Here is a 25,867-nt window from a genome sequence, read left to right as displayed (position 1 = left end):
TAAACATTCTTATCCTTCATGAAGCCTTTGAATGAGGGAAACAGTGGGCAGCCACGGACATAAATCTCCCTGAACTTGAAAGCCAGAGGCAGGAGGATCCTGACAAGCTGTGGCATAAAACCTGCATTTTTCACATAATTTTGGGCTGTGACAGGATCCGATTAGACTTGGACTGAAAAAGAGCAGCAGTAAATATTTTCACACATTGAATCTCACTTAACCTGGAAGGACTTGTCATAGTGACATCTGGGAAGATTGATGGGGCAGGTTATGTAAATACAGTTTGTTATCTTGAGTTTTCCAGCCAACAAATTTCAAAGAAGTCAACTGAGCTAAAGTTCTCTTTAGTCAATGAACAGAAGTATTGTATTCATATAGTCACAGTGTGATCTTAACACAAGGGTTGAGAGTGTTTGGACCAATCTACAGTATATTCAAAATGACAAACGCAGCATGTTATATTGCTCTCTTTTTGTTTGGCATTTGGCCAGTAAGATTATTTTATAGACAGTTTTTATTAGGGCTGCACCATAATTGCTTAAAATATTGTCATCGCGATGTGCGCATGTGCAATTGTGTGATCTTCCTTTTTTTCAGATTTTTCAACTTTTATTCAGCTTTAAGTATCACTGGTAAATTTCTTCTCTGTGGAGGTTTGTCATTGCGGGCCACAGAGAGTACTTAAAAAAGTGAAAGAACACCAATTTCTCCACTTGTTTGAAATCCACTGGTGATACCAAGTTGTAAGATAAATTCACTTCACAGGATGTCTTTGTTAGAAAGTGTAAGATAGTGGCCATAAGGGAGGAGCTGAGTGTGGAGCTCTGTGCATAGTAGAAGATTTTAATTGTCAAACAAACTGCAAGGAGAAGGAAAGTAACTCACGTTTCATCAGGAGTATGTGTCGGCGTCTGACCTGTGAATATGAAACAAACACGAAAGGTTTCATGAGTCAAAATAATACATGAAGGAGCCCAGAGATGTCGGAAACCTCACCTAGTTTGACGTACAGCACGCCTGTAGCTGAGATGACCTTCAGGGAGTTGGAAGCAACACACTGGTAGTAGCCAGTGTCCGTCGTGTCCAGGTGCGTGATGCGGAGTTTGGATCCTGCTTCTGACTTTCGGATTGTTATCCGTCCCTGCTCCTGGACGACAGGGGCGTCGTTCTTCAGCCATCGGATGGTCGGTCGGGGGTTGCCTGTGACTTTGCAATGTAAATTGGCCGTCTCGCCTTGGAAGTGAGTAATATTGTTGACTGGCTCCTGGAACTCCAGAAAATAACCTGGAAACACAGACAGAGGAGCTGAGCTTAGATAGGGTTTGGGGAATTAAGGAAGACAGGACCGAGTCCAACTTCGATGACAGATTGACCAGTAAGGAACAATCCAATTTAATGCTTCATTCACACTTCAACGAGTGGCTCATTTATCAACCTGTCTCTTGATATTTAAATGTTCAGCCAAAAATCTGGGGCCAAATGTTTAACCACTAAAGCATCCCTCAAATGTCAAACAAATGAATGCATTTGAGGTTTGACACTGTACCTCAAAACGTAAACTCAATATTAAAAAGTAGTTCAGGGTTGCTTGTACTGCATTCCTTGGTCCAGAATCAAAATTCCATCAAAACCATATTGAATATATAACGACAGATATTTCAATTTGATGCTAGTTTGCAGCAGAAACTTGTGAACATCTAGTTAAGCCCGAATATATTTACTCTACAGAAAGAACGAATGACATGTAACCAAGAGAACAGAAAGAGCGTGACAGAAATAGCATGATAATTGGATTCCTTCTTGTTTATTAATTGGGTTTGTCAGTCACCAGAGAAATAACTGTTGACAACTCCGGGTACTTTATTGTCATGTTCTGAAAAATAAAACCAATAATCATGAAAAGTGACTTATTACAGAGCAATGACATTCTGTTTCAGTGAAATCGTTGAGTGACACACTTCACATGTGCCCTCATTATGGCCATATTGAATTTGGTCGTTACAAAAGGTTTTGGCTCCAGTTAGGCTGAAACCAGAGAGATGGACAAACATTTATATGAACATCTGTTAACAACATCAACCAGAACACCACTGAATACTCTTTCTGACAAATACGCGGAAAAAAAATATTCTTGACGGGAGTGCTCATATTTTGATGGCTTCCCCGAAAACAGCAAGTAAACTGCAGCCATTCACACTCTGATTTAAATATGTGTATGAGACACATGACAGAAGATGAAGTTTAATTCTTAAATATAATGACTGTGGACCAAACATGTTAAATCCCCAAAGTCAATCAGAACAATTTATTTAAATGCATTGAATATGACCATGTTAAATCAAACTTAATGTAAAACACATGCTATTGCAAGTTGCCAATCTTATAATATCCCAATATATTCTACTTTAAAGATTAAAAAAAAGAAAATATTGAAATCAGTTTCTCATATTCCTGTATAGGAAGACTATTGAGCTTTTGAGTCCCAAATCTTTCACTGCTTAACTCAGGCAGCTGACACCTGCGTGAGCTTGATGGGTTGAAACAAAAACCTGCGCCTGGAACAGTTTAGACACCCCTGGTTAACTGCAACAACCTCCCGCAAAGCATTTTCTGATGACATGTTCCAAAGAAATGGCTTATTCACACTCAAACACATACACAAATGATAAACCCGTCATAAGCACGAGGTAACACACACACACACAAAGACACAACTCATCCTGCTGCTGCCAGAAACACTCGCTCCACCAGAACAGCAAGACTGTATTGCTACTCTGCTGGGGGCTTTGGAAAGTATCTCTGTGAACACGAACTGGCAGGACCACAGCTGAGTGAGACAGAATATTGTTGATTTTCATGGAAAACTTGCAACATTTTGTCCGGCATCCAAAGCTCAGACCGCAAATCTTCTAGACAACGAAGGCAGAGTCATCATTTTTTTTTAAATGGAAAGCCACTTCGAGAATATAAAATACTGACAACAGAAATATTGCTACAACTTAAATATCTTCACATACACATCAACATTTTGGGGTGTTCTGTTCCACGTCTAAGCACATGAAGTCACATGAATTTAGGAAATATTGATAATTTTATTCCTGGAAAACTTAGTCATGCTCGGTTGTGGCTTATCCGCCCAGTCGCCTCCAGATAAATGGCTTTTGATAATGGAAAGTAAAATAAGCAAGAAAGATGAGAGGAAAAATCCGGATATGTAGATAAGCAGGCAACTGGAGCGGCATTGACTTTCCACCAACTTCTGCACTGTTTCCTGACGACTCCTTGGCTAAACTTTGAGACTTCTCACGGCTACATAGTGATGTTCCTTCAGGGCTTTGAGTCTTTGTTCAGTTTGACTGAGAGGATGTCAGTCACCCATGTGCTCATCTGTTTGTTTCTGACCTTCACAAAGATTTGTCCAGCTGCTCTGTGAAACACTGGTTGTGTATGTTATACTGACCTCAGACAACTGACGTAAACATGTGTGGATGGAGCGGTAACAGCCATCAAACACAGCCCTGCTCTCCACTTCTCTGCGCTAATCTTTTTTCCACCCATATCTGTCTCTTCTTTATTCCTTGCGCTCGTATTTACTTTGTTTCAGAGTTGCACTCAGTGTTTGCTCATTTAAATTTGTAAAGTCATTTTAAACGCAGTACAGATCATTTCCGGTGTGTGTTGATATCCTGACCAACGAAGAGTACAGTGTTTGAACTTGAACCGGCTGTTTTGTATTAAGCACAAATGATTATTCTCAAAAATTAATCTCGAAAAGAGATTTTGATGGATGATGGAAAACAGGTGTCAATGATTTAAGAAAACCTGAGTGTGTTCAATGGGGTGGAGTCATTGGTGAATGAGTTATGGTTATTTTTTTTAACTTACCTTAGTAATACATGATGCTAAAAGACTAAAAGGGGGCAGGTATCTCATTCTGTTCAGACTTTATCTGATCCTCTTGCATCTCCCAAGAACCAAGCTTTTTGCTGAGTTTTCATTTGGTCTGTTTTTGTAGAAGAAGCTGTGTTTGCAAAAAAGAAAAGTCCCTGTTTGTGGACAGTCCATTATTATTATGATGATGATTATTATTATTATTATTATTATTATACCAAAAATGTCAAACTTCAACTCAATGAGGAGCTTAAGAGGAAACAAGTTTTTATCGCTCTTTTTTTTCTTTCTGACTGGTTATGGGAAAATATATTTCAAAGGCTCTGTCTCTGACATCCTCCAGCCTCTTAAAGTATTTAATTACTCATCATATGAACTGTTATTGTTTCTTTGTTATCACAGAGTTTTAGCATCTTATCTTCCTTCAGTTATAGTTACCATGTCATGTTGATAAGAACGAATAATTTTACAGATAGATAGATAAGATTGGAACTACAAAAACTGGACTGAAGTGATGAAGATAACTTCTTAGAGTTTCTCATACTAACAGTTGAAAACGAGGATACACAGCTGAAAAAAGTCACAAGTCTGGTCGTGTTTACTGCTCATGTTCTGCTTTGATCCCTGGTGACTCAACACACTGCTGTTTAAGGGAATAAGGAGACAATGATAAACAAACCGGGTGAGCTTTTAGCACCATCTACATATTGAGCTGCAGCCAGACACAGAGGTTTACGCAATGGAAAAACAGAGACGAGTGCCCAGATCCCCAGCCTGGTTCACTCATGAGCGATGTCAAGTTCAGCTCTGGACTTCTTTTGTCTTTGTTGAGTAAATACTGCTCAACAATTAAGATGGATAGAAGGAAACTATTAGGGCTTCTCTTTTTATCTTAAAAAGCATCTCTATTAAATCAGACATCACTCTTGTATAATGCTCATTTGCAGTACACACCTCCTAAGCAATATTTTAATAGTATTATTCCTGGCTCCTAAAGTAAGCAGAGTCACTGTGCATAAAACATAATTACAAATACAATTCATGCCTATTTTATATATTGTCCATTGTCTCTATGTCAGCGGTTCTTCTCAGTGTTTGGATCAGTCCTGTGGGGGCGGGAATGCTTTTGCGAATTGTCCGCCAAATGAAAAAAAAAACATGATAATCACGGTTATTCAAGGTTGACAGGAGTGAAAAAGTTAGTTGTGGGTCAGAAAGTGAATCACCCCCAAAGAGTTTGACTTCTCTCCATTATGCGCAAGAGCACACACATCAAACTTTGGAAAAAAAGAGGGAAGAGGCCAGTTCTGCTTTTCTCATTGTGTCTGTGATGCATCAAAGCTCCCCTGGCCCATGTCTCTGAACATTTCACACACAGGACTCAGCGATGGGGCAAGTGCCAAGAAAAAAACGGCTTGATGCTTTTGTCTGTCAACTTCGAACATTTGTGTTGAAATTATGAAGTGTGAACTAGACAGAGCAGCTAAAGGTCAGATGCTCCAGGGAGCAGAAGGATCCTCATTGTCGATGACGTCTGGGAGGATTACAATGTAATATGATGTCGACCTGTGTAATGTCAGAAACAGCCCGTCCAATTCACATTAGAACTTTTCTAGACTTTATGGCAGTGGAATATGACTTAGTTTTGACTGAGTAGTTATGACTAAATATTCTCTGTCAATCACTGTTTCATAAGAGAAGTGTACTTTAACAGCCATTCTATTTGTGACAAGGAAACAAACTCTGTGGAGACACGGCTGTCTCGAATATCAAGGCTGAAGTGCTTGATTGATTAGAGCAATCCTCCCGAGAGAGACATAATGAAAAGCAGCTTTCTCCCAGAGCCAGCTCTCTGGCAACCATCCAGAGCCTTCAATGTGGAGCAGCGGCCCCCAACTGAAGGTGAGGACACACCGGACTCATTAGATGGGAGTCAAGCTGACAAATTCTAATCAGTTTCTATTAAGCACAGATGGGCCTGTTTATGCAAAGTGTTGTGCGTTACTAATAACTAATACACTCATTTCCTCCTGAGACATTTTTTTCAAGCAGCATACAGGGACAGAAAGTAACCCAGCATCATGCCTCACCATTATCTTTAACCTGTAGTTACATACATACAGTGTAGAAATATTTTCCATTATTCTCAAGCATGAAAATACATTTTACAAAAGTATAGGGCTGCAACTATTCTGATTGTTGACTCTTCACCGATAAGTCCACTAGTCGGTAAATAACCTGTAAGCTCTGACCAACATGCAAAAATGTGGAGTAAATAGTGATTAAAAACAAAGTATCTAAATATTAAAGGCTGGCATTATGAGTAGATCCATGAACACAATTTAGTCGATTATAGTCAACTAGTCATTGCAGCTCAAGAAAACTAAAATTTGGCTACAACAAACAACACGCCCAGTATCCCCCTTGTCATAGGAGGAAGATGTTCTCACTCCAGTTGCTGCTTAGTTGTGAGCAAAGGCGCAGCACAATCAACTGTGACTACCGCTGTGAAACTTTTACCGGGCATTTATAGTGATTTGTATTTGCTGGCTACACAGCTGAACTAAAGTGATGTTAACAAGTCTTTTATAAAACAGGTAATGACTAGATTTCATCCGAGACAACTCATTTCTTCCATTAGTTTACAGAATATGGTCTCTGAGGGACAAACTGTAAGATATGGCCGATAATAACTGAGAAGCTAACACAAGCCAAAGCTGTCAAGTCCCATTTTCCAGAAGCGCTTTTGGCTAAAAAAGTGTCTTTCCAGTTCCACAGCAGCAGTAAAAGTTAAAGCAATGCCCAGGGAGTGAACTGTGAATCCCCAAAACACTTTTCTCTTGTAATGAAGCCAGAAAAAAAGTATCAGTACTTCATAAAGAATTAAATCAAGATGACGATGAGATCGAAGCAATAATGCACATTCCGTCTACAAGAATCTGGAGCTTCATTCATTGAGACCCACAAAGAGATGTAAAAATGATGAGGTGTTAATGTGGTGTGAGAGAGTGTAGCAGGATTCCTCTCACCCCCCATTATGTGACACTGCATTCAACTGACACCCGTGGATTTACACATGGGAATCAAGTGGGACTACCAAGCCTCAGTTAATAACCTTCATATAGTGGATTACTAAACATTGGACTGATATTATAGGCCATATTGGAGACCTTCTTACCTTCATGTGTTGGTGCAGCTCCACTCTGGGCTTCAGCCAGACCTTCAGCCTCCACTGACAGACCTGGATCAGCTGAACAAGCAAACAAAAAATAGATTGAAATCATGACATTTAAAACACTAATTGTCTCAGACATTCTGGTGTTTTTCAATGATAAATGAATGCAGTGTGACTGAGATTATGATTTTGTCCGTTCAAAAATGTGACAGAGGTGATCAAAAGGACGCTAGTTGAGGTATTCCACCACAGTCTGTAAACTTCAAAAACATGTCATCATCCAAGAAACTGCATCACAATCACTCATTAAATACACATCTGTACTAGATTTCTACGCTGTAAATCCTCACTCAACCCCAACTTGAATTTGATTGCTGCATTTTTGGAAGGATATTCACCACAGCAAAACCAAAACCTTGACTTTCTGATGATGCTGTTGTCTTAAGAAGGCTATCACCCAGACAACAACAGTGAGAATCTTTTAAAAAGCCTGAATGGAACAGTGTTCTGAGCAGCGAGGAAGGAAGTGCCTTGATCTACACAATAGACATTCTTTTCCTTTTTCATGAGGACTGTGTGTAATGGATACTGTGGCTGCTCAGTGTGATTGGCTCTGGCTCTCCGCGGGAGCTAATCAGGACCAGGCGCATGAGCGTGGACACAATGCACGGCTGGGTTATTAGCCCGCTTGAGCTAGGCACTGTCGCCCTAGTGATGCAGACCATGTGCTTGACAGATGTAGGTGCTGAGGACTTTAGTGCACAGAACCAGAAGGCATTTCACAGAGTGGTCGCACCTTCTTCTTCTGTGGCTGGACGGTTAATCTTGGCATCGATGTGGACATACGAGGAAGGGATTTACTTTGCTGCAATCATTCTGCACAAGATGCAGATGCCTCACTTTGAAATGACTGGTATATTTTCCCTCAAGCACAGTCTCCTGCACTAGCAAACATTTTACAGGTCCAACACCTGAGATTGTTGGCGAAAACAACATCATGAAAACAAAGAATACTTTTGAAATGCTGCTTGTATGTTTCAGTTTTTCTGTGATTTTCAGCATTGATGGCTGACATCTGTTGTATATCTTCTCCCCACAACAAGGGCTGGGGTGAATGGAAACAAAAGGGGGAGTCTCTCTATCCCAGAAACAAACATAAAACAACAAACGTGAAACTGGACATTGTTGTCAACAGGGATCCACCAACATTTTGCCAATCAGCTTTTTCAAATTTAAATAAGGGGAAAGATACTTTTGGATTTTAATATGTATATAATGTCACCTCGGACAATTTCAGGTTTTGTAACACAGGCTTTATTTCTATTTTTTTTATTTTCACTTGCCATTAGGCTAGCGATGATGACAGGTTGGGAACATGGCCAGAGCTGCTTCGGTCAATTTAGAGTCTCTCATTACCTGCATGTATATTTTGGGTCTGTGGAAGGAAATGAGACTATCAAAAGTCAACCAGAGCAAACTGCAGCAAGAAACCAAAAGCTCCTTGATGTCATTTGAATGCAGGACTTGTTAATGTGAGGAAGCAGCCAACACTGTCATGAAACCTTACGACCAGCTCCCCTGCTCAGATAACCTACAATAAGAGTTTCAAAATTGCAGATGACGACAGCAGCACAAGCAAATGATGATGTTAAGTATAGTTTATTATATGTCATGAGGCTCACATGTGGATGAGATAGACAGCCTCAATTAGTTTAGGTCCAGCATTGGTCCAACAACATGTACTGTAGCCAATGAGTGTTCATTTCATTGTTATTACATCGGAGAGTCTCTGGTTGAATCACATTAAAATACACCAAAAACACATAGTAGTAGAGTAATAATTGAATTAATTATGTTGTCTTTATGTGACTTGCAAGTAACATATAATTACGTTGCAATTGTATTCAGTTTTGTATCTACGAAAAACATTGGACTGGAATAGGGCAAAAACAAAAACCAATCCACCTCTAGAGGTCACTATTAAGGCCCTCAGTTATTAAGAGGAAAGTGCCAAGTGCCATCTAGCTTACCTGTGTGTATTCAACCCATGACAGCAAAATTAGTACATCAAGTAAGTAGCTGTCAGGTCGCTATGTTTGTAGAATCAGACACTCAAGACCTGAGAGGAGCTCGTACCATGTGGTCACTCTGACTGATTACATGCATCCACAATCTTGGAAAACAAGTAAATGTGGCTATAAGACACTTTTCCATCCAGTTCAGAATATGAGTGTTGGTCGCTACATTCCTGCAGCCTGCTGCTTCGGTCATGAAAAGGCCCTTTGAGAGTGGAGAGGCCAGCCACGGATTCATCTATTGGGGTTTTGACTGAGGCCCTTCTGGCACACTTCAACACTTTCCCTCTCATGGTCAAAACTGCATGTGTGTGGATCTCTTCCTAGCCAGCGAACCTTTGTCTCTCTACCCCCGTCCTCCACACTGCTGCACTTCATTCCTGCACATGAAGCTTAAACTTCTATATTTGCACTTATCCACTGGGTATTCATGTGAATTACTGCCGTGATAACTTGTTTACGTTACCACAATAAGAGTGAACAAGTCCAAATATTTAGAAGGTAAATGCTACATGAAGAGCTGGTTGAGTGCATAAAGAAATAAAAAAAACAATGCACATTTGAAAAATTCACAACAAGAATAAGACACAGAACACAATGGAGATAAATCAATTATCTAGTGGTTACTCAGATTGTAATGCAACATAGGTGCCATGTAATCCTTCTTTTTTTATGGCTTTAGCTAAGAGCAGGTTTTGCTCATGATTTCAATTGGGTCAATATTTTTCCTCAACGCTTTGAAATACATTTTTTCTTGATATTTACCCAGAATTGCCCAGATTTTGTACCCTCAAATCTATTTCCGCATTCTAAGATTGTTTCTACTTTCATTTCAATTCAACTCTTGGTTTGTATAAGTGCTTGATGTTAATAATGATTTAACATCTGCATTTGCACTATACATGATACATGTATATAGTATGCTACATTGTACCCATAACCACTAAGGACGATTCTACCACATTAAGGAAACAGCATGGCGACAGTTTCACAGTAGGGATGGGCGACATGGACAAAAAAATTATCTCAATAAATTTATTCCATGTGTTGGACACACTACAGTCACTGCTTCACACCTCTCGCCCCTGTCTGACAGACTGCTCTGCCAGTTTTATTTGGGGGTTAAATTGAGCTGCCTGTCTGCTGTATGTGATGTTTGTTAACAGTCTACTTTAACTATGGACCTGTCTGGACACATTTCCTAGATGCTATTGAAGAAATATTAGATATAATGTGAATTAATAATTTAGTCATATTCTATCAGTGAACCCTAGTCGTGGACGTGGAAGAGGACGCAGCCGCCACCAATACCGGTGCAGATGTCCGTCCAATATCCAACTATTTTCACCACAGTGTTTCGCTGAGGCGCCAGTGCAGCCGGAGACCTGCATGTGTTGATGCAAACCAAGGCAAACGGCCGCGTCAGAAAACCTATGAGGACCACTCCATCTAAGAGGTCACTGAATTACAGACTCTCACATGTTCATTTGACAAGAATTTCTATATAATACCAGGCAGGTATGCTGTCCGTTGTTGTACTACAAGAACACAGACTCAACAAACTCCAAACCTCTGTTTACCTCATCATGCAATGTAAAATTCAATTTAGGTTCTCAGAATTAAGAGTGCTTAGGTGAATGTAGCGTAAACTCAATTTCCAAATTTAGCCGTCAACCCTTTTCATGTTGTCATGGCTCATTACCTAATCAGAGCTCCACACATAGAACATTTAAAGTCTTCCTCACTTAGTGTATCAGCTAATTCCAATGTGATCTATCTGTAATCTGGTGCTTGACCTGCTGCAGTTGGGCTCAGAATACATTTGTATGGACTCAGTGTTGGCGGAGGGGCACATTATCTCCCTGTCTAAATAAATCAAATCCTGGTCAACTGCCCTCTTTGAGTTATCCAGTTCGGGTTGAACTGTGAGACTTCTCTGTCTCCTTCACCGGGTCAGATTCTCAGTTTTCTGTCGTGGGATTTGATCAGGGCCTCCTTAGTTACACCGATAAGTGCTGTATTTAAACCCAAGCCCAAGCCTTTTTGGAGCTTTCCACAATCTCAGCGGGATCAGGGCATATGGAGATTCCTGGAGTTGACAAAATATAGTCAAGTGTTGACCCATGTGGTTCTGCTTAGCGATTTGCTGTTTTTAATATAAATTATTATTTACATCAGGAATCAAGCTTTTCACCTTGCGTGACATTTTAAATCTTTCAGGATATGTTGGTGTTTAGCTGAGGTCTATCTGAGCATGAAGCTGACTCACCTCCCACGCTTGAACACGCGACCTTCATGAACTTATTTCAAAAAGGTTGAGATCTAATTCTTGACTGAAATAACCAAAAGAAAGCCAGTCACTTGACCCCAGTCTTGTAAAAACTTAACAGCAGAAGTAAGGGATTACTGCTCTAAAGAATGAAGAGGAAACTCAATAAATGTTTGGAAAGCAAAAACTCCTACAGCTGACTACCATTCTTTGCATATCCAAATGACCGAGGTATTTTGAATTAAGCAACATTGTGTGTCACGTCAGTCCTTTTTTGTGAGTGTTGAATGTCAGTTCTCCATTATCGTATATGAAATTTTTCCAACAATAAATGTGGGGGCAATCTGGTGTGACGTCACCAAAGGGTCCATACACTGAAAGCGGCTGAAGTCTGAGGGCAGACGTAGCAGCAGGAGAAGAAAGCGGTCATAAACTAAATGACAGGCCCGTTTTCTGGAGAAGCCATTTATGCACCACTATAACCAGCGTCCTGTCTGGTTGTCTAAACTATCAGAGACAGGGAGTGAAACTTAGCCAAATCAGACCAGGGGAAAATGAGAGCGGAAATCCCAAATTATTAGTCTCACCAGCCAGTTTGGAGCAGGCTGGAAAGTCTGAATATGATGTATTGGAATGTGTCACTGGTATTCCAAGACCTCATTTCACTAGTCTTGAATACACACCTCGGGACGCAGTTCAGGACTGTCTCCCAGCAGTTATGGCCCCCAATAAAACCTGGGGGTCACTATATCAGATGGAGCCCTGCAGGAGAAAACAACACACAACTCGCCTTGAAGCTGTATACCAGGTTTGGTGGCCAAAACAGAGGTTTGTTTAGTGCAAAAAAGTCCAACACAAAAGTTAAATTGCAGATATGTAATATTAGGTAACGCAGTATAACCCAGTCCTGTGCCATTTGGTTCTCAAACAATCGACACATTTTACCTCAAGTATTATTTTGTGACTTTGTACGCCTCACTGTTCTCGAGCAATCCAGCATCAAAACACAGCATGTTCCCAACCATGACCGAAGCATGAGGCAAAAGCCATTAAGATTTCAATAATTTCTGCTCGAATTAGCTTCATCGGAGTGTTACAGTATGAATAAATAAACATCTCGAACAATTGGCTTTAACGTAGTTTGCCGTAGTTTCTGTCTGAAAACTTTTCAATCTCGCGTGCAGATGATCCTTTTCATCATTTTGGGTTATTTGTTCAGGCAGATGTGACACTGGCAGCAGCCCCTTCGACTGCTCAGAGGAAGTGGTCTTGGTCCAGTCAGGAACCAATTATTCAGCGGTTTGCTTGTAGTGGGACGGCGATCAGATTCTAATCTCATCCAAATGCTCAAGGAACTCCAAAAGTTTACACTAAATCGCTGCCAGAGTGTTTGCATGTAGACCTGTAAAAATAAACCATCCGTTGCGACCTGTTATCCAATTAGAAATGGAAGTAGAACAGTGAGCTTGACTATACTCTGACTATACTATGTTTATGAAGGTTTCCCTGAATTGCATGGAGCAGACGTATAACTAGTAAAACGTTCTCTGTGTGAAGTCTTCAAAGAGGGTCGGCCATTAACTGTCAAAATTTTGAAAAATTTACTGTAGTACATCAGCATGAGTAGCAGTTTTACATACTTTACCCCACTTTTCATGCATGCTATGAACACAGAATTCAACAATAACACAAAGTTAGTGTGAACAAAGTCAGACTTAAATAAAAACTTTATATGACCCCCTTAAAATTAAATCCCTGCGAACCACTTCATCATTTAGAAGGTTGCTTAGTTTCACATCTATGACCAGTGTGGAGAATACCTCATGGCAGACTTAAGACCCGGGGGAATACTGTTGATCCATATAATGTGTTGGAATACCAGTTAGAGTGGACTGAGGAGGAGCAGGCCAGTATTCTGGCAGAGCTATTATCTGCTTAACTTATTCTTCATCAGTAAATTAACTAAACTAACTAACTAAAGGCTGAATAATGCTCAATGAGAATGTGAAAACATTTAAAACATTCAACAAAACACTGAAATTGAAATGGTAAATCTTACTTCTCGACGTACTTGGCTCCACTGAGATCCTTGTCTTGAAACAAAATAAGAAATATAAAGCGGCCATCAAATCAACTTTGGCTTCTGGACTCATCACCCAATGCTTCCAAATAAGAACAAACCCTCAAAGTTTTGTTTTACACCTCCACAGCTCCGAGCCGCTGCTTTGTGTGTAAACAGTTAAATACCAAAAATACCACATGAAATTCCCTCGTGCACATTAACAATAAAGTTCTCTCTCGACATGGGTAGCCTGTTTTCTGAGTCACACTAATTGCTCTGGAAACAGCTAGTGTTCTGCCAACAGTACCACATTTAATTCAAGGATTCAATGTTTTTTGGGGAGCGTTATGCAATTGTGGTAAGAACAAACTCTCTATCAAACTCAGAAGTCACATGGCTTAGAATGATTATTTGTATTACTCTAAAATAGGTTCAGTAGAAATCATTATGGATGGAGAAAGACACTCAGAATAGGGAGCAAATCTTGAAAGTACAAATGGACTCTTGCTATGGTCAAAAACAAAGATGTGAAATATATAACTAAGGAGGCCCAACAGAGCACTAGAAAAGTATTGAGCCAAACGGGAATATACTTATTAATTTGTTTAATGATAAATACAAAAGAAATGTAAACCGTTTTATGATATTCAACTGTTGCAACACAATATGGAATTTGTCGTTAAACAGTAAGAAATTATATTATATCACAGCAGAATAATAGTACAAACAAATGAGGTCAAATCTACCGACTTCAAAATGAAGAATGTTTAACAGCAAAACCAGAATTTTGTGTGTCTTACAGTTCAGCTTGGAGGATTGCAAGAGCAATAAGGGCGTGGACCAAATTTCTATTCCCTAAAAAGCTGCTGTGGTGGACTGGCCGGCTTGTCACTATATTGTTGATGATCTGGGCACAATTTTGACAGTTATTTTTCTCTTCTTTTTCTCATAGTTGTGAACCAAAATGACATGAATTATGATACTATAAAAATTTATCTTTATATGCACTTAGTTTTTTTCATGCTTGTAGCATGTAACATGTCCAGGTGGTAATATTTTGGGGCACGTTCATGACATCACTCCTGAGAAGCCACTGTGGCAGTATCATCGCAAAGTGTCAGATGGTATCACTTGCCAGCCGTGGAATTTCCCCTCCACTCTTAAATATGATGCTATCTTCCCACCCTCTGAATTCTCATCACTAGAGCGGCTTACACACGAGTAACTCCATCTCCATGACTGAGTTAAAACAACAATTGTCATCTCCTAAAACGTAGGTACTTCCCGTCAAATATTGACCATTTGCAGGCTCAAAGACGCGACAATAAATGGCACTGGGAAGGTCATGACGGGGGAGAGGACCGGTCATTTGCATTTTATTAGCTTGTTGATAAGGTTCTGCATTCCAAACTAAGGTCAACTACGAAGGTGTTTTAGAACGTAAAACAAAGCTCGGGTGTCGAATGTTTTCCTCTCTCCAGTGAAAACGACAAGGTTGAGCAAAAGAGGGAAAGATTTTTCTCAAAACACGTCGTCTCAGCCCCCATCTCTCAGCTATGCTTAACAAAGCATCTGCACAGGGAGTGGGGGCACATTAGTAGTTTGAAAAGCCTGCTGTTAACATAGTTCCACAGACCCATGGCAGACCATAAAGAACATCCACTGCTCCCTGGAAACTTTCGCCTTTGACTTGACGGGATTCGTGAACGCACACTGGAACACAACCTAAAGCTTCTGTCTCCTGTCGTGTATGATTCCACCTCTCTTGCTTCACTATCAGTCAAAATAAACTCGGCTGACAATCATAAATTAAGAATCATAAAACTTTAAGAGTCTACTGCTGGAGGCTGTTCAAAGTGTTGCTATTTTGGGTTGCAGTCAGTCACTGGATTTTCAATTTCACAGACATGCTCAGCTGCTGTCGGAAGAGCAGCAAATCTGTGTCCTCTTTGAACAATAAAACAACTATAAAGCAAAGAGGCATTGAAGATCCAGTCGCTACAGCAAAGTCACAGAGCCTTTCTTCAGCAGCCTTTGTCCCAACACCTGGCTTTGAGATGTGCCCTACTTTGGTTGGCATCTGTGGTATTTATCTCATCGGACCCATCACCACTGACACTTTTGGCAGCGGGAAAAGATATCATACACCAAAATGTAAGATTTCTTCATACATTTATAGTCAACAAACAATTAGGGATTGGGCCCAATGACAGCTCAGAGGAAAGATTCACCAGTTGGTACCTGAGAATAACCAAGTTATATTTCAAATTCAACATGAACAAATAATACTGGAGAGGAAATAAATGAAAATGTAGTTACAGATTGTTCATCATATTCTTCAGTGTCCCACTCATATAGAGCAGTTAAAGAGCAGACATAGTCCCTCACACACCATATTAAAAAATGAAAGACAACCTAGCAAGGAGGTCTAATGTCAGGTGGGAAGTGATGTCAACTGCAGTCATACTGACTTATAATGATGAATGTCAAAAATGAGTTCACTTCCTCTGATTTGTCATGGTATAAAGCACTAGGCAAAACATGTCCAGAGACATTTTTTTCTGGTATTAAAGTTAAGTCCAGTAGAAATCGGAACAAGTAAGATGAGGAACCAAATACAATAGTATCACAGTAAAATTCATAGGCATAATCAGAACACTGCATCATGTACTACATTAAAAACATTACAAAAAACATTAAAATTACACATGACATATTCTACATCAACACATTCCTTTTAACTTGAGCACTATACAATTAAAACACACTGGTGGTCAAATTTGCACCAGCGTAGTCATTCAGAATCACATGACAGCAGCTAAGAAGGTGTGGCGGATGTCAATTGTGAATACAAGCCATGTCTTGATCAGAAGATATATATCTTTCCAACTGCTGTCGTCATCGTCATTTAGTTCAGTGATTCCAGTCACGCAGTGCGTTTCCCTCGGCTAAAAGATTCACCACATCACAGGGTGAGAGTTGGTAGAGTTGTGGTGAAGGCTTGATTTGGAACTGTGCTCAGTTGCATTATCAGCTGTTGACTATTTCAATGAAAGCCACAATGCTAAAGATATCGGCATACCCATATTTTAATATGTACCTGGTAAGAAAACCTAGAAGAGTGTTTAATACGCAGAATTATCTTGAAGCTCCACTGCAAATTGAGTTTTGATCAGATGAATGTGGTGAAGAAGAGTAGTCTATGGATCTGGAATAAAAAAAGCTAATACACACAGTGATACAAAGTTAGATAAGGCTTTCTACAATACTCATAAATGCTTTCTACAGTACTGATGCAATTTTTGCATTGCTTACGAGTAAGTTTCTTAAATACTTTCTATTACACCCGTTCAAAGTAATTGATATATTTTTCTACAATGGCAAGGCAAACAAAAGAATGGACTTTGGCAGCAGGTACTGAATAAACTTCAAATAAAAACTCATGATTATACTATTGTTCCAACAGTCCGACTATAGTTTCTGATCATGTGGATTACACTGATACATTTCATACTTGGTTCCACTCAACCATAGAAATATGTTCATTCTCTTGGAGAACCGGGGACTTTGTGATTTTAACTTTCCATCATATTTGAGGTTTGACGCCATTTTAGTCCCCAGCCCTTTGGGTGGAATTCTTTTATGTGCTTAACTCTGATTAAATGTTTTAAACAAAGACGACAAAGAGAAGAGAGCGCCGGGTTATTTCATGCCTTGGCTCAGATGGTTGACTCATGACACAAAGGGTAATACAAAACTATTATCAAGATCAAAACACAAACAAGACTATTTTTCTATCCTTCAGAACCGGAGACACATGGTTTTGCCTGTCAAAAGCAGTTTGTTTCAGTGTGGTGATATCCACTATCTAGAGACTGTGCCACAACAAAGCGGGTTTAGTTTACTGACATTGCAAAGAATGATGCGATATGAATTCAGAATCAAACATGAATGAATAGATAAAACAAGGTTTAAAACAGTTACACAGGTAGGGAACTATGCACCATTAAACTTGAGCACACATCCTGGGACACGCTAGCAAGATAATTATGAACAGACTCAACAACAGCGCTTGTAACTCCAAAATGATTCAAGCAGACATGAGAGAGGAACACGTGGGAACTCACTCATCCTCCATCAAACTATAAACTATCACTACAACTCCACAGCTGAACACTCTTGATCACTATTTTGACAAGACTGCCTCAACACATAAAACCATGGCAGTTTCACGAGGCCTGAAACTGACCTATGACCCCAGAGTGTGTGTTGGGGGGATAATAACAGAGGTAAAGATATCTAGACTAAACAATGAAGGTGAGACATGGAGCATGAGGTGACTGATTTGGATTCTTCAAATGTAGTGGTGCACATAACAAAATGTCAACTCAAAAGTGAACGGTGAAAAAAAGTGCAGTGAAACAGTCAAGAAGACGGGAGAGACATGTTGTTCTAAAACCACAAGGGTAATTAGACTGGACTGCAATGATGCTCTGTTGAGGCAATATTTGGACCTGAGCCTCAATTTGCCGCCTGTCAAAACAGACAGTACTAAAGTTGAAAGCAACATAATGTTCCTGAGATCAGCCCGGAGAATGGCCTCAACAAGGCTCTGGTCACTGACCAAATGATGATAAACACTTCAAGGTGCCTTAACCATGATCTTCCAGTGAACACAGCAGGAACAGTGCCAAGTGGTCAGAGAACTATTTATGTTGGGGCTGTCAGGCTCTTTCCAAATCAAAATGAGGTAGGAATCCTTCAAAGGTGGCTGGAAATGAAGTGTTGTAAAATGTCAGTTAAATGGAATTTTTGGAGAATTAGGAGATTGTCAAAAAGTGAAAACTTGAAATGTAGATCTCAATGCTGTAAGGGTATGATAACCACTACACTAAATTGGCTTGTGTTTATTTCGAGCAACTTACCTCTTTAGATCCTACAGTGGGTCCTTACAAGTCATACTGAAGTCAAGGCTCAAATCTAAAATTGTTCTTCATCTAATATTCTCTTTCTTCCCTGGCATTTTACACCATGCTACACATGTTAAGAGCACTGTCTTGGGCCGTGTTTCCTGTGTGAGTAAATTTAATGAAAGCACCATTTTAAAAGTGTTTTAATAACCGCACACTAAGCAATGCATACATCTTTGGAATCCTCCTTCTGTGGGAAGGACATGAACCTCCCAGCCCCCTCCCCCCCGTCCTTCAGCACCATAAATCCAGCCTACTTGGAGAATGGGAATCACAAGTAAATGATGGAAACTCCTCCACACAGGAAAAGACACATCTACGTCCCAGTTAAAAGAGCTTCCTTTAAACAAAGCCAAGAAATATAACTGCCATATAGAACGTCAGTGACAAATACTCATTGCTGCTACTTCAATCATCATTTCACGGAACTCCTCCCAGCCATGCAAGCATTTAGTTCCTTGATGGTCTCTGTCTCCAGCCTCTGTTTGTCTCTCATCCAGTCCTTCCTGCCCTTCAATATGTCTTAGTACGCTATGATATATATAAGAACTGTAAATCCACTGACAAGTTTTTGCGGCTTTTAAAAAATGCCATGTCGGGTTAAAACATAGGTGCAAGGGACAGATAGGAAAATGTTGCACCAGGCAAGATAAGTCAGCTACGGACGCAATAAGTCTTGGTCAAAATGTCTTGTCACTTCAGCCAGTTGTGACAAGTTCAAACTTTCGTCAATAGACATTAGGGCTGTCAACAAGACAGACAAGGTGTTTAGTGGAGCTGTAGTGGAGTCATAGTAGTACTCACAATAGTAATGCTGGAATTTGAACGGACGAGGAGCGTTTCAGTGATTCATCAGGCTACAACAGCTTTGGTGATAAGAAAATTATTTTTGACAAAAACTACAAATCACAGTGTTCTTGTTGGCAGTCCCGTCTGCATTTTATCATAAATAAACAGGACAAGCAAAGATTTACTTCTACTAAGATCACATTTGTTTAGTTTGACCAGTGTATGGGGTGATGCTCCACTGTCAAGTACAGCTCCTTTAGAGTTTAATAAATTGATTAATCGTGTGTGATTTTTATAGCATGTTAATTTGCGGTGTAATGAAATCTAATTAACGTGTTAAAGTCACAGCTCTAGAGTTTAGGGTTAGTGTTTAGTAACCAAGCTAACAAAATGAAGACAAGACCTTTGGAGACCATGAGAAAAGATAAGAGTTGTTTTGAGACAAGGAACGTGTAAGGCTCACTTTACTTATCAACCCCCCATAAAGCTTCTAAGTGGTTCCCCTTTTTGAACAAAAAAATGTTAACACAATAACAAGTGCCGGCTTCGTTGTGCTTGCAAAAACCATGAAGGTGAAGGTTGTAATCATTTGCCCCGCTGAACCACAAACAACTTCCTTTTTTTAAATCTTGCTTCCTCCGTGTTTTCCGACAACCTCCTGTAACTCCTTTAATTAATTTGGACTGACTTCGAGGATTACCCCTGTTATTTGTGCAGTGTTGCTTTATGGCTCTGACATCTCAAATACCCAGCAAACTTATAAAGCGGTGCCAGCTCAGAACTTTCTACTATGTACCTCTGGATAATAACCCTGTGGTGCTGTTGTGATATTAAATGCACATTATGTTTATTTGTCAAATATATTTGTAATATCTTTAGCCATAAACAAAGAAGCTGAAGGCAAACACATACGTCCTGAAACTAATCCATACAAGAGTTCATTCCTCTACTCCAAGCGCGAGTATGTGTCTAAGTTTCTGTTTACCACACACAGTAATTACCAGCATATGTTAGCGTTATACCTTGAAGCCCATTTCCAACTAGATTGAATTCCTGCCAAAGAAATTGGTAACGTGTCTATGGGTCAAAGCGTCAGTAAACCCCTGCTTTTTGTAAAATATTGATCAGGTAAACAGCAGGAGCTTCGCACAAAGAGGTTTCAGTCATTTTTAAAGTCGAGGCACACAGTGCTCTGTCCATGGGAATGTCCCACATTGCTCTAATTAGTCCCAGAACTCAGTACTCTAATGAGTACCAGACTCGGGACATGCTAACATACGGCAGTATGTCATTTGTCTCTGTGTTGACACATCATGTCAACAATCACAGGAAAACAATTACAAGATATCTTCTCTAGGTTTCACCCTATCAGGAGACCAAAAGGTGGATCTGCATGTTGCTATCTGTGGCAGGGTCCAGCGTCTGTGTGAGGGCAATGATCAAACACCTTCTTTTCTTGACAACTTTCACATTCCACCATCTTCTTTAGATCAGGGCTGAGCCCTGAGAGAGAGCAGGGGGATGTCATGCATGCTGAGGTTCAAAGTGGGAATGCAGAGGCACTTTTGCACCATGTCCTTTTAGCATGGCCCAAATGGGGTCACAAATTCTTTTTGCAGTTGAAACAGTTGTATGAAGATTCTATCAAGATCTTCAAAATCCATCCTCCCTTGCAAGACTGTAAAACAGAGTAAGCAGCTTTCCTTGTCCTCCCATGTGTTTATCTGGAGCGGCTCCAAAATAGGTGTGGAAAAATGCCAAAGTTTGTCTGAAAACAATTGACGGGGAGAAAAAGGCTAGAGATGAGTTATGGTTGGCTTGTAGGTGAGGTAGGCCTGGTATGGAAGTTTACAATGGTCATTACAATACATCTCTTGAGGCCATATGGGGGCCACACAAATAAGGATAATGGGGCTGTTTTGTCCCAATTTGCTACTACCCCACCAACAATAGTAAATGCCAGATTATCGCAAATCAATAAGATCATGCTAGAACGTAGAGCATCCTGATGTCTGGGGTGAGTTAAGAGTGAATTCATCCAGTCTCGCCGATAGCAATAAATGCAGAACATGTTCCATATTCTTGATTAGAAATGCCTATGTGTGTGGGGATAGCCGACTGCTCCCGATTGAACTAAGACAGAATGAAATGTAGCTACTCAAGACGTGAGTAAAGGTAAAGTGGGGTCTTTTGACATTCATACAGGAAGTAAATCTCACTCCGATCTGCAGCTATCTCCAGCGGTCCTGTCCTTAATTGTTCCTGTCATTCAGTTATGTTTCTTTTGGGATTTTCCTGTGAAAACCTAATTCCACCATCATCATGTCCACTTCCAGGTTGCATGTTGTGTTTTTCGTCTGTTGCCATCTTTCCACTTTGTTTTATAACGTGTGATCTCACAGATCTGAGGATTGGAGGACGACCTCCTAGAATCTTTAGAATCGTGGCGCACCACCACAGACATACAGTAACAATTGACCCCAGATTTTTAGTTTTCGTGTTGTCATATGTGTGCCCCTTTAGCTGCATATTTCTTTCTAAGTTGCAGGTACTCCACCTTTTGGTCGTTCTCCAAGCAGGAGTCACATCTTGGCAGAGGTTGATGCAGCATTATTAAATATCATAGCCACCTCACAACCATGGGTTCCCTGTGAGTATCAGCCAACAACAAAGCTGAAAGTGTGGAACTTGAAGGCATTAGAGAATAAAACACTACTCGATACACCAGGTGGGATTTAAACACAGTCCTTGAGCACATGGCTACATGTTTGCTTGTTACAAGGCGCCCTCCCTCGTTTAATGAATGGTCAGAAGGTGAATGTTCTGAGCAACTAATTCAACATTATGCTTCAAGACAAATAATTCCTGAAAGAGTGGCTGACAATAGAATCCTATAATCTGAATAAAAATGTCCACCAGTGTGAAAGCTTTGCTACAGAATAATTAAACTATACTCAAGTCAAATATTGCTCCAACCATCCTGGTTGGTTGAGGGCATCTTAAACTGATTTAAAAATGTAACAAGCAGAAAACCAGGAGGGAAACTAGACGTGACCCAGATAAAGCTACCTATTAATCAGTCATTTAATCCCAAACCACAGAATTTCGATGGGAACGCTAGTGAGCATTTCTTGATACCAAAGAACCGTTCTACCTGTCAGACACTCTACAGTCATTTCAGTAACAACATGCCTTTTAAATCAAACCCCTATATCTTCTAGGAAAACAGAATCATCAGCTCAGACTGTTTTGGCATGAAACCAGAGGACTCGAGAGCTGAGGGTTAAATAATCCAGCAGGCACTCTGGAGCATAATGACGCGCTCACACACTCGTCGCACAGCGTTTATCATGTCTGCAGTCGACCCTCATTAGCCTCCCTCATTCAGATCGTGCCACTCGTCCCTCTTTTCTGAGAAGACCCCTGTGTTTGACACTGATAATAAGCACATGTTCACACTGTGCTTGACCCATTCATCGAGGAAGGCTCCGCCGCTCAATCCCTCCTTGTAACCGTCCACACAAGCGCTGCTGCAGGAGCTGCACGCACATTCAGGCCCTTGTTACAGTGTTTACTTAGGGGACTCAGTGGTGGGAGCGGACATTGTCACTCTTGATTCACCTTCTCCCAGCGAAGGAAAGGCAAATCCTACATGTTTGCCAAAGTCTTCCTGCTCTTCAAGTAAGTGAAGATAATGATCACTTGTGACAAAGTTTCCATTCCACAAAGTAGTCGGACGGCCAGAGGTTGCAGCTCCACATGTAGTCACTCATTAACCTCTGTTGTGGAATGTTACACTACCAGAGTGTTAATCTTTTGGCGGGGGGCGTTCCGTCTCATATTGCAGGGCAACTTCATGTATGTCAACACAGAAGCGCCCTGCAGCCTTTCCTGAGAGGGTTCACACTCCTCTGAGTGCTTGTCGTCAGCAAGCAATTAGCTGCAGCCAAGAACAAAGCCTGGATTGTAGCGCTCGGGATGACCAGGCTGATGGAAGCCGCTCTCAAAAGAAACGCTGAGAGAGAGAGATGCTGATGGAGGAAAATTAAGGGGACCGCATGGACAGGTAGATTCAACAGTCACAGATTATGCACCAGTCAAATCAAACGGGCCAAAATCTTCAGCATCGTCTTAGTTGTTGGCAGAACAAAATGTGTCTTTGTTCATAAATGGTGCCGTTAACAGGAAATATTAACATGGTTGTCATACTGGCTTTTAATTCTTGGGGTCTGAATTGAGCATCTGTGTCTCTGGACTTGTCCTCCTTCACCAAACACTGAGCCTCATAGTACGATAGACACAACCACATGACCTTCCAGTCACATTCATTATTCAATTTTAGGAAGTTTCTGTGTATTTGATGACAACAATAATCACTGTTCCAACTCTTAGTGTAAACACGAGGACCCGCATGGATCACTTAGTCAACGTGCACATTAATCTGCGGTGCCTAACTCCGGGAAAACGGTCGCGTGAGCCGTGACCTGTCAGGCCAGATTTGGTCTTCAGACTGACACATGGTCTCTGGGAGATGCGGCAACCTGTGATGATAAAAATGAATACGTACACGAAACCAACATAGCGCCACATGGAAAGGCTCACCTGAACTTTGAATGCTGGTGTTACACAGTAATAACTTAACTAAAAAACAAAAAAGCATTGGAACCACTTTGTTAAATGTACGCACAAGATTACAAAATATGGATAACTTACACACTTAAATGCTAAATGTGTGACACAATATTTCATTTTCAGAATTATAAAAGAGGTGAACACATGTCACAAGCAAACCGTACTGGAAAATGAAAATGATCCAGCACTATCTGAGTCAGTACTTGTATGAGCACAGAAGCCACCAAATCACTGCACAACTGGGCACTCGCAACTTAAGACAATGATTGATTACCATAAAGTTCATTCAGCCGACTTATTTGGCCTGAAACCCCGCTTTAACCATCAAACCACAATTCTGCATGACAGTTACAAGAAGCATTTATTAGAAACGGCAAACTCTTGGACGCGCTCTTGTGAAACTGGCTGACCTCTGGCTCACTTCCCTGGCTGGTCCCTGACTTTGCTGCATGGCTACAGACGCGTAAAAAGCAACAGAATAATAACTAATGATGAATGCGGTAAACACTGACCGACTGCTGCACCTCCCGCACCAGGCAACGGTTAATCACGCTCCATGTGTTTGTCAGCCGCATCACTGCTTTGCCTGTAGCTACATAACAAACCCATTTATTCATTCAAGACACCAAACCACAGAGACTAAGCTGCCCACATCAGCAGATGTATTTATGAAACATCGCCTCATTTGATTGGTGGGCCACCTGATTAGGACAGCGTTTACGGTTTCTCCACCGAGGAAGAAAACTCTTCATGAATCACTCTCACCTGCTGTTTAATGTGAGAGGCCTTCTCAAGGAGACCAGCAATGTAAGCAACAAACAAGCGGAAGGAATGGTCTTGCTCAGAATTAGACAATTACTTTTGTATGTTCATAAATGTGCACTTGTTGCTCCGACTGAGTAAGGACCTGGGCAAAGTGCGGCCCGGGGGCCATATGTGGCACGATGCCAGTATTTTCGTGGCCCGTTTCACGTCAGACTAAACTGTAACCAATAGGTCCTAATTTTTCTGCCTTTTTTGTTCTTTCTCTTTTAGTCACCACCTCCACTTCAGCAGTAAATATAGCATGTTCTTGTTTTAAGACTAAAATTTTCTTCTTTTCATTGGCCATTTTTGTGTTTTCCTTCTTCCTCAAAATGCATAGGAATACTGAAAATATATTTTGAATGTCTTGTCCATAGTATATCCATAGTTTCTATTCAAATTTAATTGCATATAAAATGAAATATATCAGTAGGTTTCATGGCATATTTGCACTCCATAAAATCCTTAATTACATTTCATCTTCTCAGGTTCATTTTGACCGAGTTACTTAAGTGTATATTTTATAGATATTTTTCCATCACGTTTTGTCATTGCTGTCTTTATTTTGGCATGTTGGCCCCTCACAACGGTTACAGTTCCTAATGTGGCCCTTTAGGAAATTTAATTGCACACCTCTTTGAGTTGAAAACGGCATCTCACACTCGCAAACAACAAAAGTATCTCCACCAGCTGGCCATTAATAACAGGCCCAATTAAACTGTGTACTGGGCCATATACAGTTTATATAAAGTTTGTTTTAAAATATAAGCCATATTTTGAGTTATTCAACATTTTTTTTCTTTGGTACTTAAGTTTATATATATAGAGCTTCATATATGTGATGCCATCCGTATGGCAATGTAAAAAGGAGTAAAAACAGTTACAAAAAAACAAAACAAAAGGTGTGTCCAAGCTTTGGCCTTTACCTCCTCCACCTCTGCCTGCATTACATGATATCTAGTGCTATTCAGTTTAACAATCAACTACAACCAATTACTGCGGCAGTGGGATGCTTTTCGTTCTCTTTGCCAAGCTGGGTTACATGTGATTACAGGGATCCTGGTTCTCTCCTTAAACTCCCCCCACAGCAAAGGAAGGCCCAAAGGCTCCTTAGCCGCAGCAGCCGCTCTGCCTCTCAGCTTGAGCCCCAACGTGGTGAGTCATAGTCCACACGAGCTCATACTCATTAGTGAAGTGCTT

At 40.5% G+C, this 25,867-nt stretch overlaps 1 protein-coding gene across 1 annotated transcript in view; it reads right to left on the bottom strand.

The window, feature by feature from the left end:
- ror2 (receptor tyrosine kinase-like orphan receptor 2) overlaps positions 1-25,867 on the bottom strand; it is a 37,653-nt gene that overhangs the window by 9,889 nt on the left and 1,897 nt on the right. Inside the window, exons 2-4 of the mRNA XM_053847849.1 lie at positions 7,070-7,141; positions 997-1,284; positions 886-916 (exon numbers count right to left, since the gene is read on the bottom strand). Of these exons, the coding sequence (XP_053703824.1) occupies positions 886-916; positions 997-1,284; positions 7,070-7,141 (391 nt within the window). The remainder of the gene's footprint in view (positions 1-885; positions 917-996; positions 1,285-7,069; positions 7,142-25,867) is intronic.

Source organism: Synchiropus splendidus, chromosome 1, assembly GCF_027744825.2.
Source record: "Synchiropus splendidus isolate RoL2022-P1 chromosome 1, RoL_Sspl_1.0, whole genome shotgun sequence".
Taxonomy (NCBI): domain Eukaryota; kingdom Metazoa; phylum Chordata; class Actinopteri; order Syngnathiformes; family Callionymidae; genus Synchiropus; species Synchiropus splendidus.
Note: the sequence above shows the minus strand (reverse complement) of the source record. Positions and strands in the feature narration are given on the sequence as shown.